A 17539-nucleotide genomic window follows, 5' to 3' on the forward strand; every position below is an offset into this window, starting at 1 on the left:
AGCTTTTTATTGATAGCTTTCCTTAGACAAGCTATTAGTTGGAAAAACAAATTGTCACGCAGGTCATGGCTGTGGTTGCAAAACACATTTTGCCATTTTTGTAGCACTTGTGTGTATCTGTACACAAATGCCGTGTACATTATCCTTGCACTGCACATTCCTAGGCTGTACTTGCTGCCTCTCCCAGTGAGAAATCTGCCTAGGCTGCATGGAGATACCCAGAGTCACAGAACACACAGGTGTTTTTTGAGAAGGAATTTCTGAGCCCCCTGCCAGTTGTCCAAGCTGTTTGAAATCTCTTTTCTTTCAAGGTCTTTGGACTTGTTTCTTCTAAAGTTTTCAACAGCTGGGGGGTTTTTTGTTTTGGTTTTTTTGGGGGTTTTTTTGAGGGGTGGGGGAGGATTGGTTTTGTTTTGTCTTTTTTCCCCCCTGAATCTCAGCAACTGTGAGCATCCCTGCCTCTCCTGCCCGGCCACAGCAGGATGAGGGGTCTGTTGCTAATTTGTTTTGATATGGTTCTCTTTGGTGTGTATTCTTTTTGAAATTAATTCCTTTTGCAGGTGTGGGGTTAGAGGTGGTGGTGTGCTCCCAGCGAAGGTGTCATCCACCACAGAGAGGAGGTGGGAGGCTTTGATCACTGTGGCTTCTGTTTTCTTGTTGTTCATTTAAAATGTACCAGTTTGTAGTGCTGTTTGGCTTTGCAGGTCCTTGTTTTATTTCCTTCCAAGTCTTCCCCATCCTTGCAGGTTTGTTGTTTTTATTGGTGCTCGTTCTGCCTAGCGTTTATGGGGATTATTCCTTGCAAGGTGGTGACTCCAGGTTCAGTTTAGGCAGCAGCAGAATCCAGTCCAATGTCTATTTTCGTTTTTAAACAGCCTTGTTATGGGTGGGAGAGGGCATTAATAAGGACACAACTCCACACATTCAGAATTATGCAGCAAGGATTTAAAAAAGCAATGAACTGGGGCACAGACCACTACAGTTTCTGCCCAGCACAGCTTCAGGAATAGATAACCACAGATCAAGCTGTCTGACCTCTGTCTGCTGTTCTTGCAGCTTGTTTTGAAGCAGCTGGACATTTCAGGAGGTTCAGTGCAGTATCAGAGGAGCTCCCAAAGGCTGCTCTGAGGAAGAGTGGCTCTGCTCTTCCTCCTGACTCAGCTGTTTGCTCATTGTGTGAGGTTAGACACATCACTCGGCCACTTTGTGCCTTATTCTTCCCAGCTGGAAAATAAGGCAAAAGCTGTCAGAGTAATTGTGAGCTCTAATTAATTAATATTTCCTATGGTATACTGGAGAAGTGATTTTTTTCTTTCCCCTCCTGTACTTTACTGGTGCCATGTATTTCAGGGGGGCAGTTTGGGAGAAGCAGTCTTCATAGGAAGAACCCTTTCCCTTCCTTTGCCCCACAATTTTGTGATCCTCTCTAATGATTTTTACTGCATGTGAAGTGATTTTCATGGTGAAAATTGTGAAAGATCAGTTGTCACCTTCCCCTACAGATTTGCAGTGTCTGCATCAGTCCCTGCTGACCTGTGCCTAAATCACTCCTCCTGCTTAGCCCCTGACCTGAGCACTTCATGAACAAATAACATTATACATAATAACATTATTATAATTATCAATGTTATTAATAAATTACATTATTTATTATAGCATTATAAATAAACAGGTGGAGCAGTGCTGTGAGAAATTCAGCTGAACAATAGATGCAAAAAGCCAACAGCAGGGCCCAGGTTTGGCATGAAGCACAGGCAAGGGGAATCCCAAGTGAAGAATAATGTTTCTACCCTGGTTCCTGTTTTATCCTTACTCAACATGGACCCTTCTCATTTCAGGACCAGCTTGGCAAGGTTTGCTCAGCTTCACTGAGGCTTTTCTGTGTATGAGGCTGCTGAGCTGAATTTTCACTCACTCAGAGATGCAGAATGGGAAGGAGGTTTTTCACCATGAGGTGCAAGGCTAAAAGCTCTTTGTTCCTGCAGTTTATTTCCATGCTGTACTGAAAATGCTCTTCCTGGGTCCTCTCAGCAAGGTGGTGAGCAGCTCTCACTTCTGCTGCTTCCAGTCAAACAGAACAGCAAATGCCCAATTAGAAGTGTAATGGTGATAGGACTAAGTAATTTACTTCTGTGTGGATGAAACAAATGCTGAAATTTGGGTCTGCATTGGGATAAGCATCCATAACTCATCTGGTTTCCCTAGAGGTCGGTGGGACTGCAAACTCATGTTCAAGGAAAATGAGCCTGGAAATCTCCTCCTGGCTGCTTTCCTCAAGCACATTGTGCTATTTGTCTGTGGGGATTGCCAGCAGAGTTCACAAGGATGCTTGGGCATTCTGACAGTCCAGAGCCAGCCAGGAGCTGCGGTGTGCTTTGGAGGATTTGTCTCTGCAGATCTGTGAAACCAAACAAGTGAATTTTCAGCAAACACGTAGCAGGCTGTTCATTGTGCTCAGCTACCTGTCCTGCTGTGTTCTCTTGGCCAGGCAGCCACAGCACCCCAGAGAGCAAGGTCCCAGTGCAGGGTTCCCTGGAGACCTTTAAGGAGCTGGGTCTGTTGCAGAGGTGTGAGCAGATGCTGCACAAGGGGAAATCCTTTGTCCCAGGACGTCCCTGCACTCAGACTTTGGAGAGCAGTGCTGCAGTTCTCTCCCTGGGCATGCTTTTAGCTGGAACATCCCACTCTTCATGGCTGGGCAGCAGCAGGACTGGAGTGATCCCAGAGTTTTGTGGTTTCTGTCTGTTGCTCCAGCCTCTGTGCTCTGTGCCTGACAGGACAGGTGCTGCACAGTGAGTGCTGCACAGTGAGTGCTGTGTGTCACACACAGAGGTGTGGGCTGGAGGGAAGGAGTCTGCCACTGTGAACGGCTCACTCTGCATGCTCCCCTTCTGTCCTTCCTGTGTCTGTTGGGGAGTTCTGCATCCAGCTTTGGGGAACAGCACTGCTAAACACAATCCAGCCAGCAGCCCTCTGGTTTTACTGGGACGTTGTGCAGAGCAGGCGAAACCACAGCTTGGGCTCTGCAGGGCAGCACTTTATGGTGTCTGACTTCTTTCCTGGCAACTCCACTTCCTGCAGAGAAAAAGGAGAGGGGAGGGTGCTAGGGATCTCTCTGGGAGGAACAAGTCCCAGGATATCCTCACTGAGTCCCTGGTGCTGCAGAAGAACACTGGGGGAGAACTCCTCTCTGTCCCAGGTGATCCCCTTGCTGTGCTCCTGCACCACTTCTCTCCATGAACAAGGGTGGAGGCTGTGCAGCAATCCTCCCAGTGTGTAAACTGGGGAGTAATTTATTCATTGAGTGGTTCCCTATTTGCAGAGCAGAGAACAGAAAGAGTATTTGTCACAAGTGTAGGGCTGCTCAGTTCCCCCTTTGTTTTGAGTCCCATGAATGAGTATTAGGGCAGTGTCAGTGAAGTACCAACTTGGGTTGAATAACATGCCCCGGATCCAGAAAGTACAAAAAAAATCTGTTCTGGGTATAGAAAAAAATCTGTTGTTCCTCATACCTGCCCTCGTCCTTCTCTTCAGTGCCTTTTCCTTTCTAACCAGAGTCTGGTTCTACTTTATCTGCTAAAACTTGTGTGCAAGCCTATGATGAAGGGACTTCTCTGAACCTGAAGAATAATTCTGCTGTGTTTATTCCAGTATCATAACCAAGATACCTGGTTTTATGTCTCATATGTGTTTTTCTACATAGTTAGAGAAATTTCCACCTTTGCAGGAAGGGACACATTATTCTTAATCAAAACTTGAGAATGTGGCAGGAGGAGGTACAGCTGCAGATGAGCATTATCTAATTCACCCATCCTGTCATGTGAACATCCCTGCTTAATTTAATACAATTATTTCATCAGTGAGGATAATATCAGCAGCATGATTCATTTATACACCATGGTTCACAACTGCCTTTACCTCTTGGCTCCTTATTATCACTGCTGATAGTTGCAGCACGAGTGGCTCCAGGAGCAGGGGAGGTGAAGGAAGCTGCTGTGCCTTTGTGTGAGTGTGTGGACAGCTGTATTCCTGGGGGACACTGGTTCCAGAGGGTTGTCTTTGCATCTCTGCTGTGGTAGCTCAGTTCCTTGTTTTGGTTAGGCATTTTTGGATAAGCAGGAGCCCGGATAAGCCACTGAGTGGCTGCATTGTTCAGTGGGCAACAATAGCATCATTGTCTTCTGCCCCAGACATGCCAGCGAGTGCTCCATATTTTGCATTTCTATTGAAATTAAGATCTCCAGGAAGCAGAACACGGGTGGGGGAATGAGCCTTTGTTTCTGTTGAGGTGGCAGAGGCAATCTTGCAGGCTTCCCCTCCCTGGCTTCTTATTCCTAACTCATTTGGCTGCAATTTGTACTGCCAAGGTCATTGAAACAGGCAGCAAGACGTGGTGAATGTGTTCCCAGAGGTCATGAAAAGCCTCTTTAGCAGAGCAGGCTGGGCTGTGCTGAAGCCAGGTCATTTAAGCACATTTGTACTGCCAGTCAGATGATACCCAGAGCAGCGGATGGTTTTGTAATAAACCCTGCAACCTGGGCCTGCAGCGTGTGCCACAGTGGGATCCAGCACTCGGCTTTAAAGGACAGTGCAGTAATTCAGTATTTTAATAGTGCGCTGCCCTTAAAATGTGTGAACAGGAGTGAGATTATCAAACCCTAGTGAATTGTCTGGGTTCCTCACCACCAGCCCCATCCCCACCCCCCTTTTCATTCTCTAGACTGCTTCATTCATGTGGGATATCGGCCTTTTATTCAGCTCCTGGTGTTGAAATAGTGCCATTTTTAATAAATGGTTTAGAGGGTTTCTCCAAATCAGATTTTATCCCCTTCTTTTCCCATATCTATTCTCTGTGGAGATGAATTAACCTTTTATCCTAGGAGGAAGTAAATAGAGACAGCATGATGGCAAGATTAGCAAAGACATCATTTCAGCCAGATACTCCAAGGCTGCTGACTGGGAGTCAGAGTTCCTGGGTCTGTCTGGAGCTCTGCTGCTGTCCCTGCCTGGCTGTGGCCAAATCCCTTCCTTCTCCCCCTCTTTCACTTTTCCTGCCACGTTAATGAGCGCTCTCTGTTAACCTATAGCATTTTACCTTTCAAAGGACCAAGCAAACCTTTAAAAGCAGTGTGATCCCCACTCAGCCTGCCAGCAGCATTTCTGTGTGTGTGGCATGTCAGGCTCTTGAACTGGAGATTTTCTCTGTCTGAAGTTTGAAGTGTGACAGCTCAGAGTTAAACTAATCCAGGTTGAGTGAAGCTACAAAATACAGCTCTTGAATATTTTACTTACCCCCAAATTCTGGTGTACGTGGAGGGCTCTTTCTTTCCTCAAATACCTAGATACAACCTGGGAAAAAACTGGAGGAAATCAAGGATTTAAAGTTCCTGAATTCAAGTTTTGGTTAGTGAGTCTCCCAGTCCTGGGAAGCAAATCAGTTCTCCCTAAAGCAGCAGCTGCTGTGACCCAGCTGTGATGCAGGGGATGGGAATCTCTTTGCCAGTGCTTTGCTTTCTGTGGGTACACTTTATTATTATTTCTGTGGGTACATCCTGTTAGCCCCTCTTCCTGTGTTTTTGCTTATGCTTTTTTCTCTACATTTATTTTGTGCCTGTGTGTATTTTGTTTCGTAAGACAAATGTGCTACTTTTAAAGAGGCATTTCATAACCTTTAATCAAGATCATATTTTATTTTCATCACATTTGTGTTTATATTATTACAAGCCTTTTGGGTCTTAACGTCTTTTAGTCTCAGCATTAATGTTTTGGCTGATATATAAATAAATGTTTGACTTTAACTCTTTAAGAAATCCTGGCTTGGGAAAAAAACCTTACCTTATCAATGTCATCTTAGAATAGCTGCATTTCAAAAAAAGGCAGGGACCAATCAAATAATTGCTTTCTCTAATAAAAACTGAGTGCAGGGAGTAATTCTACATTCTGTGATCCACTGCATAAAATCAAATCTCCTGGCTGCTGAAAGATACCATCTACCTGAAGGGAAGATGCTACATCTGGGCTTTATCTTTTATGTCTCTTACTTGCCCGAGCAGTCTGGCATAATTGGGAAAACTCGGCTAATCTGTAATGTGGCAGAATGTTAGATGGGAGATTTTATGGATAAAAAATAAAGGTGGGCTAGCATCTAGTTCTTATTGGGGTTACACAGGCTCAGATCAGTAATGAAGACAGCACAGTTCTTGGTTTAAGCTGGAAGAGGAGAGGACTCTGAATTGATGGCTGCAGAAAGGGAAAAGAGTAACTTGTTTCACTGGCTGAAGATCCTAACACTCATCTTCACACTTAGCACAATTGTATGTTATTACTTGTCCTCCAGATATTTTTTAGAGTCCTTTGGAATAAATCAGTGTAGTTGCACTATTGTAAAGGAAATGACTGAAGTTATTACCAAATCCTGATGCAGCGCAGGATTTTTAATGCATTTGACTTCCAGCGAGGATTTGAGAATGCTCTTGGAAATAACAGAAGTAAAAATGTTATGAAGACCAAACAGTGAAGTAGTATCATTTTGTAAATATATATAATAGCTGAAAATTGTTTACTTATCCTCCTTTATGAGAAGCAAGCTTCTGTGACCTCCGATTAATTTACCATTAGCCTGAGCACACAATGAAAGTGAATGAAGGGGCAATTTGGAATGACATTTATCAGCTCTGGAGCTGTCGGCTTCTATTATTTCCACAAGGCCTTATATTTGTTGGCTTCAGAGAAGGCTGTGCTGACTTGAATGAAGAGGAACATTCTTACTCCCAGGAATAGTTGCAGCACAAACAGTCTCATTGCTTGATGCCTACAATGGGGAAAAACCAGTGGCATTAAATGAGAGCAGAGCCACCCTTGAGCAGTGGACTTGGACAGGACCTTGCCTTCACACCAGGTTAAAAAAAGGGAACAGAAGAGCTGAAAGAAGGGAGAGAGGGAGCAAGAGGAGGGAAGGAAATAAGTTTTACAGAGATAGGATGGCTGAGGGACTGAGGATGAGGCTGAAAAGCCTTTCGCAGTGGGATGTGGGTTGGGACCCACGCTGCCCGTGCCATGGTGAGAGACATCTCCACCAGGACTTGCTCCTGAGCTGCTGCTGAGCTGCTGCTGCTCTGTCTCATTTCTCTGGGCAGAGAGCGCCTGGCACCTTTCTGCTCCACATCTGACACAGATCAGCCCCTTCTGGTGGGGCTTCCAGCAGAGGTCAAGAGTCCAACATGCATGGAAACCAAACCCGCTTGGGCTGAGCTGAAACAGGTCTGTGGGCAGGTTTGCTTTGCTGCTCAGGCTGAGTTCCAGATAAATACCTGGCTTGGCTGTTCAGGCATCCTTGTCTGGCCCGGGGTTGCTGTCCTTGGTTGCTTTGTTGGCTCATTTGTACTCAAAACTTTAATGCAACTAACTCAGTACCAATTATACAACTCTATAGTTGGAATGCTGTGAGACTTCTTTATTTTTTAATTGAAATCAGGGGAGCAGCAAAGCAAGTCCCCTTCCATTTGGCTGGTATTTTATTTTATTCTAATTGTATCTTTATCTGTTGTATTCTACTACAATGGATTTGTATTTCTGTAAAGTAACAAATCCCTTCTAAAAATGTCGAATACCAGTTTTACTGGTGACATTTTCAACCCTGCAGCCTAAATCTCCTGGGAGATCAGCAGAACTCTGCCATCTAGGTACCTAATTCACTTCTGGGAGTGTAGTATGTAGGCTCCTAAGGCAATTCTATGCACTGATTTTTTCCCATTTATTTTATGCACAAGTTGCCTCCAGGATGGCTTCAGCATCACTTTAAGGATGACAGCTTTGTCCACTATGCCTCTGATAACGTTTATCTGCTATGACTGCCACAAAACTGTAGAAATATAACCAAATGTAGAAATATAATCACATATAACAAAGGTGCTTTGCTCAGAGGCAATGGAAAAGTTGCATGACAGAGCTTTGCAGAATTTGTCTTTATGTTTGGAGACATCTCCATCGTAGTTCCATGAGCAATAGCAGCTGTAAAATTCCTTCTTTCCTGTGTGGAAAAGAATCACTTTACATGATAGTTACAGAGATTCAGTGGTAACAGTAAAACACTCAAACACCAAAAAAAAAACCCCACAAAAACCAAAAGCTGAGTCTGATCTCACTTAGTTTTGCATTGTTGTAAGTAAGTCAGGAACAATTCTATAAAACTAGATGTAGTTACAATTTGGGGAGGCCAGAATCAGTTTCCTCAGTGCCTAGAGCTGGAGCCCAGCTGTCCATGAGGCACTCCTTGTAGCTAAAAGATGACTTCCCTGAGTCACAGTGTCAGACAATGCCAAGCTATTATGTGATGATTTGATCTAATATCACATCCATTACTTCTGCTTATTTAAAAGTCAGTTAAAATCACTTATAAAATGTTCACCCTGTAGAAAATCCTTTTCTCCCTTCTCTGTTTGTTTTTTTTTTTTCTTTTTCTTATTGTATTTTACTTTGGTTGAACAAAAACACATTACTTGGCATTTTAATGTTTTCTATAGCACTGTCTGTCACTCTTGTCTATAATCAAGCCAGGTTTAGGAATAATTCCATTACCCTGCAAAAAATGTCACCTAATTTGTCCATTTTCACATAATAATAATCATTGCTGAAATCTAGAAGTTCAGCTTTGCAACAGATAAAAACATCTGGAGTTCTGTGTGCACAATTACCCAGGTTACTGTGTCAGGTTTTGTTAAGGTGGAAGAGAAGTATTCATTTCCTATGGTGTTTTTGTACTTGGGATTCTAAGTCTGGGAAGTTCAGGGGAAAATACCAGTTAAAACAAAAGAAAAACCAAAGAGAAGACACACCAAAAAAAAAAAAAAAAAGAACAAAAAAAAACCAACCAAACTGAACCCCCATTCACTTGTTTGCCCAGTTTGGCCAGTGGTGGTTGAGTGTTAAGTGAGGATGGTCTTCAGTTTTTACTTCATTAATGAATATAAGATTGAAAATAAAGTACAACTGTGAAATTGCTGTTTATTTTCACGACAGAAGCGAATGTCTCATTGATGGGAATAATTTCTTCAGAGACAGAGTGGATGATGTTCTCTGACCATGTCACACTAATTTTCCAGTTTATCAGTCACTGCAGTTCCAAGCTGGAGTGACAAGCTGGTATCACATCTGATCTTGCTGTGTGTGCTAGCAGCTCTCAGGTTTGGGTCCATGGGAGCTGCAGCAGCCCCTGCCTTGGCTGGGCAGAGCTGTGCCAGCAGCACTTGGGTGATAACATCTCTGTCTCCTCTGCCTCCACAGGATGAAGTGGCCCAGCCTCTGAACCTTTCAGCCAAACCCAAGACATCTGATGGCAAATCTCCCACGTCCCCCACCTCTCCTCACATGCCAGCTCTGAGAATAAACAGTGGGGCCGGCTCACTAAAGTCCTCGGTGCCAGCAACACTAGCCAGTCCTTCGGCCAGAGCCAACACAATAGGTGAGCTCAGCCCTGTGTGTCCCACTGAGTGCCCTGTGTGTGTCCCCCCAGCCCCGTGTGTCCCCCTCAGAACAAGGGTAGCTCCTGTTGGGAAGGGTTTTTATCAGCCCTGCCCACAGCTGCCCAGGGTGCCCGTGATGCTCCAGCTGGTTGGTGTGGGTGCAGAAACTCAAGAGACTTTCCTTTCAGGAGGGGTTTCTTAGCTTTCACAGACTAAGAAAACAAAGGCCTGTGTTACTTCAGATGTTGCTTTAACTTCTGATAAACGCTGGTTTTTAATGGCACACATTAATGCAGCATTTATCCACAGTGACCTGCTGATGGTGGGCACTGGAAACCCTTGATATTGTACCCTGTCATCCAATAGTGATGCATGAGCTTTCAGAAACATCTCTTAAAGTTAAAAGTCTACATCTTTCCAAAATTACAAGTTTGATTCTCAGTCCATCCAAATCCTGGATGCAATATTATTTCACCTTGGTGTAATAAGCAAAACAATCACCAGGTTCACTCAAGAAAACCCCAGATTTGTTGTTCTATGTTGCAAAGAAAGTCTTGACTGGTTGTTTCTAACATCGTTCCAGAAAATAGTGATAGTTCCTCCTCCTGCCAAAATGATGTCTTTGCCTAAGGACCATCTAAATAGTAACAGTCTTACAGGTAATTTCATAAATCTGATGTGTCACAGGGACTGTCCTCTGTATGTAAGGAAAATGTGCACTCACCCCGTTCCTGATCCTTCCAAATGAAATGGTGTATTCCATGCAGGGATTGAGTATAACCTGGATCAAGGTTTCATTATGTAAACCAAGCTCTGCTTTGGGAGATGAGTGAGGCAGATGTACTACTTCTGCTGTCTCCTAGAGCATCTCCTGCCTGGCCACATTCAGGGGTAGCACAGAAAAGCCCAAAAGAAGCCCTAGGTCAAACCTGTCAGAAGCTGTGTCTGTGATACAGCAGTGCTGTGCAGCAGTGTTTATTTGGTATGACACATTACAGTCATATAAATATTTTTTAAATATCACATTACTAATTGTTAATGTCTGTATTGTTATTAACCCTACAGTCTTTGACTGTGTTGCACAGTAATGTATTTTATATTCACTTTGCTTGACCCTGCTGCTCTCCATGCACAATGCATTGAATTTCATTTTTTTCACATTAGATTTTTGTCCTTAAGCAGAGGGAACATTGTATTTCCATGGGAAGTTAAGCATCTGATTCACATTTCAGTGGCAAGACACCTCTTGTTCTCCCCTCTCCAATCCTCTTTCCCTGCACACCTGCTATTTTCCATAGGTTTGAGACCCCTGCAATTTGCTTCTTCTAACAAGGTGCAGATTTTGAAATGCTGTACCTTTAATGAGTGATAATGTAATTGGATAAAAGCTGTGAGGATGAACAGAGCTTTAAAGGTCACTCTTGTAGGAAGAATTAATGTGTTATACCATTAATAAACCATGGAAAACTGTGGAGCAAAAGATAACATATTTAAGTTATTGTTAATGACACAGAGTTCACTGCTGTATATCTCTCTGCTACAAATATAGAAAGTGACTTTTTGAGGTTGCAGAGCAGTATCACTGTGCATGCTGTGTGTGTAAGATAAGCTGTCTTTAGCTGGTGCTGGATGGACGCTGCTAGCAAAGGTTTATCCTTAATGGAGGACTGCAAGAAGGAAAAGCTCCTGAACTCTCTGCTGGGTCAGATCCAGCCCAGTCACAGCAAGCAGGGCTCGTGGCCATGGTGAAACTCTGGTGAGCTTGGGTGAAATCCCATGTCACCCTCCAGCAGGAGCACACCAGGAGAAACTTGGGAGCGTTTTCAGCAAAGCTACCAAGGTCCCTGACGTGGCAGAGAAGCTGGATCCCTTTCTCATGCTGAGGGATAAATCCTCCACAAAGAGCCCTGGGAAGCACCCAGCCCCTTGTCAGACACCTCCAGCTCTGCAGTGATGGAGCTGTCACTGTGCCCGTGCTCACAGGGGTCCCAGGAGGAGGGAAGAGACATGGAGGATCTGACTCCATGTTTCACAAGGCTGATTTATTATTTTATGATAGATATTACATTAAAACTATACTAAAAGAATAGAAGAAAGGATTTCATCAGAAGGCCAGCTAAGAATAGAAAAGGAAGGAATGATAACAAAGGTTGTGGATCAGCTCTCTGTCCGAGCCAGCTGACTGAGATTGGCCATTAATTACAAACAACCACATGAGACCAATCCCAGATGCACCTGTTGCATCCCACAGCAGCAGATAACCATTGTTTGCATTTTGTTCCCGAGGCCTCTCAGTTTCTCAGGAGGAAGAATCCTAAGGAAAGGATTTTCCATAAAAGATGTCCGAGACATGTCAGCACGAGGCACAGGCTGTCTGTCCTGGGTGTGCACAGCCCTCCTTGCTGCACGCAGCTGGGCTGTCTCTGCTCAGCACCCCTAACTGCAAATTATGTCCCTTTGTACCACCCCTAGCTGCAAATTAGACTTTCTCTGTGCTCAGGCCCCTCGGCTCCCCTGGCAAGGAGAAATGCAGTGTATTGCTCAGCTTTCAGTGGGGACACGAGCCCAGAGCCTCAGGGATTATCAGCAGGGCTGCACTCAGGCATTCCAGCTCCTTAGCCCTTTCCTTAGCCATCCCCACAGCACAGAAATGGTGCTACAGACTGAGCAGTCACAAATGTCATGGCTCCATGGATGACTTTAAATCCAAGCTTTACTTTTTGGGAGCAGGCATATGTCCGTGTACTAAAAACAGAAACAGCTTCTCCCTGCTCTTTGCCATTATCTGCAACATCTCTGTGCTAGTTTGGCAATCCTTGGAACTAAGTTCATTTTATGTAATGCAGTTCCCCTCTCTGTCAATAATTCACCACCTACCCTAAACAACAATAATTTACATTCAACTCGCTTCTATATTAATCATTTCCCTGCACACCAGCATCTTGGCAGCTACTGAAAAACATAAGGAGAGCTTGCTTTTATTCACTGTCATGTGCCAAACTGTCTCAAAGATAGCAGTATTCAGGAAAAGCCAAATAGTCTGGAGAAGGGCATGAATTCCAGCTCCTAGGCAAACTTGGCTCTGTTACAGACTGAAAGTATTATACCTAGACAACAGCAAAAGCAGCACTAATACTGCTGTTTGTTTGTTTATGTGCTTCCTTTTTTAATTTATTCTGACTACATGCAAGGTTGATCAGATGCAAAGGTTAACAGATGCAAAGTGGGGAAGAAACCAGGCAAGTTGGTAAAATGGAGTTAAAAAAAAAAAAAAAGAAAAATCTATATTCTTCCTTATGGTCGAAAAACTGGAATTACAGGAATTCCATTGGCTGGGAATTACTGAACTGGGTCATTTGATAAAAGCAATGTGGATCAAGTTATTTCACACAAAACTCTCAGGGTTCCTGGGGTTTTAGCCAAAGTTAGCTGTTAGTACAATTAGCAACAGTCAAACTGCACAGGAACTTTTCTCTCTAGCTGCTGTTCTCCAAGGAAGATGGGAGTATCAGTCCCAGGCTATCCACAGTCAAGAAAAACCAACAATAAAAGCCCAGACCAAGCTAAAATCCTGACAGCAGCACAGCACTGAACTAATCTGACATCAGCTCCTTCCCCAGAAATGTTCCAAGCAAGCAGCAAGACAATGTCCTGTGTTTTTGGCAATCAGCAGATCAGATAGAAGAGTCTAGCAATACAACAGGGATGTGTAATCTGACATGATTAGACAAGGCTCTTTAGGAGCAGAACATTCATAATTGAGACAAAGAAAGAGTATTAATAACACTTTCCTAACACGGCAGTTAGCCATTTTATATTTCCTTTCTTTAATCTTAGTGTTTTTCAACAAATCATGGGATTTAATAGCGTGTTTTGGCAGATTAGAGGATTTATGGCCCAGATGTTTTTTGTTCTAAAAATGGATTAGGGTGTAAAGTTTGCTGGAATCCATGGAACATGTTGAGGCAAGCCGGTCATTTTGTGTGTGATTAGTGCCTGCCTTCTGTCTCACAGTCCCTCCATCTGTCACAATTCACCAATGGATCTGGTTAGATTTAGCCTCATGTCACAAACAGAAGTCCCTTTTCTGGGCAATTTCATATTACAGATTCATTTTATGCCGTTTTTATGCCCTAGTTAAAAGACAGAAAGAAGTGTGTGTGTCTGTGTGTGTGAGTGTGTGCGTGCACACGTGTGGGGATGTGCAGGGGGAGAGGGAGGTTGATAGATATTAGCCTCTACTTTAATATCTGAGAAATAGACTGGGGCTTGGAGTCTCCCATCAGTATTCTACCCTACAAATCACATGCAGATCATAATAAGTATAATCTACGGTACGCTACAGGAAAAAAAATGACAAAGTGTCACATTTAAAATTAAATAGTATTAGCTGGGCCGGTGATGCTTGTAACATTTTAAAAGGAAATAATTCAGTGACTACTAAGGCTAAGCCCTAGGCTGTGAATTTGCAGCAAAACAGTGGACATTTGACCTACTATTAGCAGCATGAATAGGAGTGGCAGTGTAGGTCCGTGTAGCTGTGGTTCCTTGTACATTTATGAATGACAGGTGGTGGTGGGGAGTGTTCAGTGGATGAGGTTTTTCTTCCCAGCCATTATGCATTTCATATGTATAGCAAACCACCGCCACCTGTGGTTTATTTTAATGTATTCACAAGTTGGCGAAGGGGAAGAATGGAGCGGTCTGTTTTGAAGAGTTTGGGATTGCTGGCATGATCAAAGCTTCCCCAGACTCGTACCCAGCTCCATCCTGCTGCACCCAGAGCACAGGGCCAGCCTCTGCAGTGTCAGGGAAATATTGAGACTGATGGGATCAAATAGCAGCACTGAGCATTTTGGCACTGAGGTTTCCCAGGCTTTGTGTCCAGGTGGCTCTATCATGACAGCAGCACAATTGCAGAGCGCACGCAGGTTGGGGGGCATTGCCTTTTAACTCTTTCTCATTAATTATGATAAACTGCATCCCCCTGGTGGGAGCTGAAGTGTTTTGCTGTGACTTTCTGGTTTTTAAGGCGCCCTTTCTTGTGTCCATGCCAGGTTATTTAAATGACCACGACGCTGTCACCAAGGCCATCCAGGAGGCGCGGCAGATGAAGGAGCAGCTACGGAGAGAGCAGCAGGTGCTGGATGGGAAGGTGGCCGTGGTCAACAGCCTGGGTCTCAATAACTGCAGGACAGAAAAAGTGAGTTCCCCAGACTCCTTCTGCAAAGGGGCAGAGTGCTCTCTTGCCTCTCCCCACAGACACACAGCTTCTTCCTCCCTTCTCGTCCTCCTCATTCTGTTTTTGAAACAGAATAGTTCAAAAAAAGTGAAAAGCCAAAAGATGACATGACAGAGAGACCTGAGACCCCTGGGGGAGAGTTGGGAGGAGGCAGAGATGGTTAAAGCCCTCACGAGAACTTTGGAGACCACTAATTCTCTGTTCCAGCCTGTCAACATGTATTAAGAGAAGGTGATCTTGGAAATCTCTGGGTCTAAGTGGAAATCTTGCTTTATGGAAATGCTTACATGTGTTTGTGAGATGAGCTGGATTTGAAAATATTCAAGCTTCTTTAGGAACATAAGCTTTGCTGATACTCAGGCTCAGCTTCTGGGTATTTAGCCTCGTGAGGTCATCATAGATGATATTTTGTGACCATTGCAATGTAGCACTGTCACGTCACGTTAGATGACTGAACAGAATTGAAAAGCAGAGAATTGACAGCACAAACCGCACCAAATATTTGCAGTGAAACTTAGAGGCAGCAGAATGTACGGGCCTTACCACTGTCTGCTCTTGGACTGGCCGTGAAGCTGTGCTGTAACAAAATACCAACACAGTGGGTACTCTCTAGTGAAATTTGTGTGTGCTCTCATTGCCGTGCCTGTCAGTGAGGTTGTGGGTTGCTTCTTTCCTCAGCGAGTGCACCTTATGGAGCATAAACAGACCTGCCAGCGCTTGCTGCCACGTTCCCTGTGAGCTGTCCTTACAATGCTGCCACCCAGGATACACAGCTCAGCTCTGTTCTCATCTCAGTGTGCTTAGCAAGGCTTCCCCCTGCTCCTCTCCTTCCCTGCAATGTTTTCTGGGCTGATACAGTACAAGGATCACCTTGTCACATTTGGTGTCAGCTGCATTTAACTGGGAGCACTTCCACTGTAAAGTCTTGTGCAGTTCACTGAGACAGGCAGACAAATGCATTGAATAAAAATGATCAGCTATTTAGCAGAAACTTGAAACCCAGTCATCCCGGGAAGCTTGCGAGTCAAACAATATTGTCCAGAACGAGCAGATTGCTGATTTGGATGGCTTTCCATTGTGCCTGGGTTTAGATGGAGTTTGATCAATAAGCTCTGAGAAGCCAGCAGCCTGTGTAATGAATGTTAAGTGTCCATGTGAGCCTCTCACCGCTGCACTGTTGTTTCCATCGGCCTGTCCCGCGTGTCGGTGGTGTAGGAATGACTCCAGTTCCATCCCTTTCTGGAGAGGAAGGAGAAAAGAGGTCAGTGTAGTGGGTATCTGGCAGCACCTCCCCTCTGTCTCAGGAGAGCCAGGGTGCTGCTGTGGGGAGAGAGAAAGAGAGGGCAGGAGCGTGTTTATGGCGTTCCACAGAGAAGAGCACCAGAAGGGAAAAGGGAAAAGCAGAGTGTCAGATATAAGAAGAAGTGATCACAAGCACAAAGGAATTTATATTCAAATATTTAAGCATTCTTGAAAGGATGCTCGGAGCAGAAATTCCTTTTCTGTGCTCCCCATGTAGAAATGACTTTAACACTCAGGCAGATGCTAATGCAAAGTGACTCCAGCTATTCCTCGCAAGCATAGCTAAATTGCCCTTATTTGTTAAGCGCATTGAATTCAGCTGTGGATACAGCAGTTGGTTGCATTCAGAAAGCATCTGTACCCTTTTTTTCTTTTGCCTTTTTTTTTTTAAATCCTCCAAAGCAGAGACAACTCTACCTATCTCCCCCCTCTCCTCCCTTGTGCTGGCTGGGAATTGTCAAGTGACAACCGACCAAATCCTTTTGGACAGGAAGCCTTCATCCTGAGTTCTATATACTTGCAAAGCAGGCCTTGTGGTTGGATCAGGAAGCCCATTAAAAGCACTTTGATGGTATGGAAATTCATCTTCATGAAGCACCCAGGCCCCTAAGCAGCATGCTGTTTAGCTGTGGTTACAGATCAGTCATTCACATCGGAGGGCAGTAATTGTGCTGACGGCTTGTTCGGCAGTGGAAGCACATAAAATAATCCCAGGCCCTCCACCATGGCATTGCCAGTTAATCTTCTTTAATACAGATCAGCTGTTGTTCTAACACATGACTTTATGCTGGCTCTAGTGACTCTGCACAGCCTTTTGATTAAGTAACAGGAGTGGAACCATCTGCATTCACTTTATTCTGTTACTTTCCTATTCTTGGGATTCTCCTTATTCCTTCTGTTTTCACTTCACACCCTCAACCTCAGCTGAAGTTTATTTTCCTCTCTAATTCATACCTCCTGCTAGGCTCGTGGAGGGCAGACAGGAGTTCTTTTACAAGGTAGCAGGGAGAAAAAATGGTTTGCTCAATAGAGAATTTTTCTAAAGCAGCTGTCGGCTTTGGGGGTTTGGATACAATTAATGCCGGAACTTTATTGGGGCTCGCTGATTTGAACTTGCTGATCTCAGAAATGTTTTCCAGCCTAATTGATTCTGTGATTTATTTTAATATGTGAAGTTCATATCCAGACAAACAATCCAACTTCTCTGAAGTTTGTGTATTTTTTGCTCTGGGACATTAAGGTTTTCTTACTAAGAGCAAGATTTGAGAGGAAAGCGAGTATTGCCATTTTAAATTAAACTTTATTCTGGTTCTCTCTGTTTTCAGAGACAGAGAATGAGATAGTTGGGAATTTGGTTGCCAAGATATAGTGCTACAGTTTTTTTACAGTTTCCCTTTTCAGCAGCTCAAGGTCCCACCGCAGGACTTAGTGGCAGCCCCTGAACTTTAGAGACATTCTGTCTGTCACTTTTGCTTCCTGACCAGAGACTTGGAGATGGGGGTGGAATTAAGATGTAATTATTTTATTTTATCCT

The 17539-nt window shown here is 44.1% G+C and overlaps 1 protein-coding gene across 18 annotated transcripts in view; it reads left to right on the forward strand.

Moving 5' to 3' along the window:
* The window catches only part of SOX5 (SRY-box transcription factor 5), a 597965-nt gene that overhangs the window by 554808 nt on the left and 25618 nt on the right, over positions 1–17539 (forward strand). For all 18 annotated transcript variants that reach the window (XM_058022190.1, XM_058022194.1, XM_058022195.1 and 15 more), the window contains 2 exons: positions 9283–9460; positions 14519–14664. In XM_058022190.1, the coding sequence (XP_057878173.1) occupies positions 9283–9460; positions 14519–14664 (324 nt within the window). The remainder of the gene's footprint in view (positions 1–9282; positions 9461–14518; positions 14665–17539) is intronic.

The sequence above is a fragment of the Melospiza georgiana genome, chromosome 4 (genome assembly GCF_028018845.1).
Source record: "Melospiza georgiana isolate bMelGeo1 chromosome 4, bMelGeo1.pri, whole genome shotgun sequence".
Lineage (NCBI taxonomy): Eukaryota > Metazoa > Chordata > Aves > Passeriformes > Passerellidae > Melospiza > Melospiza georgiana.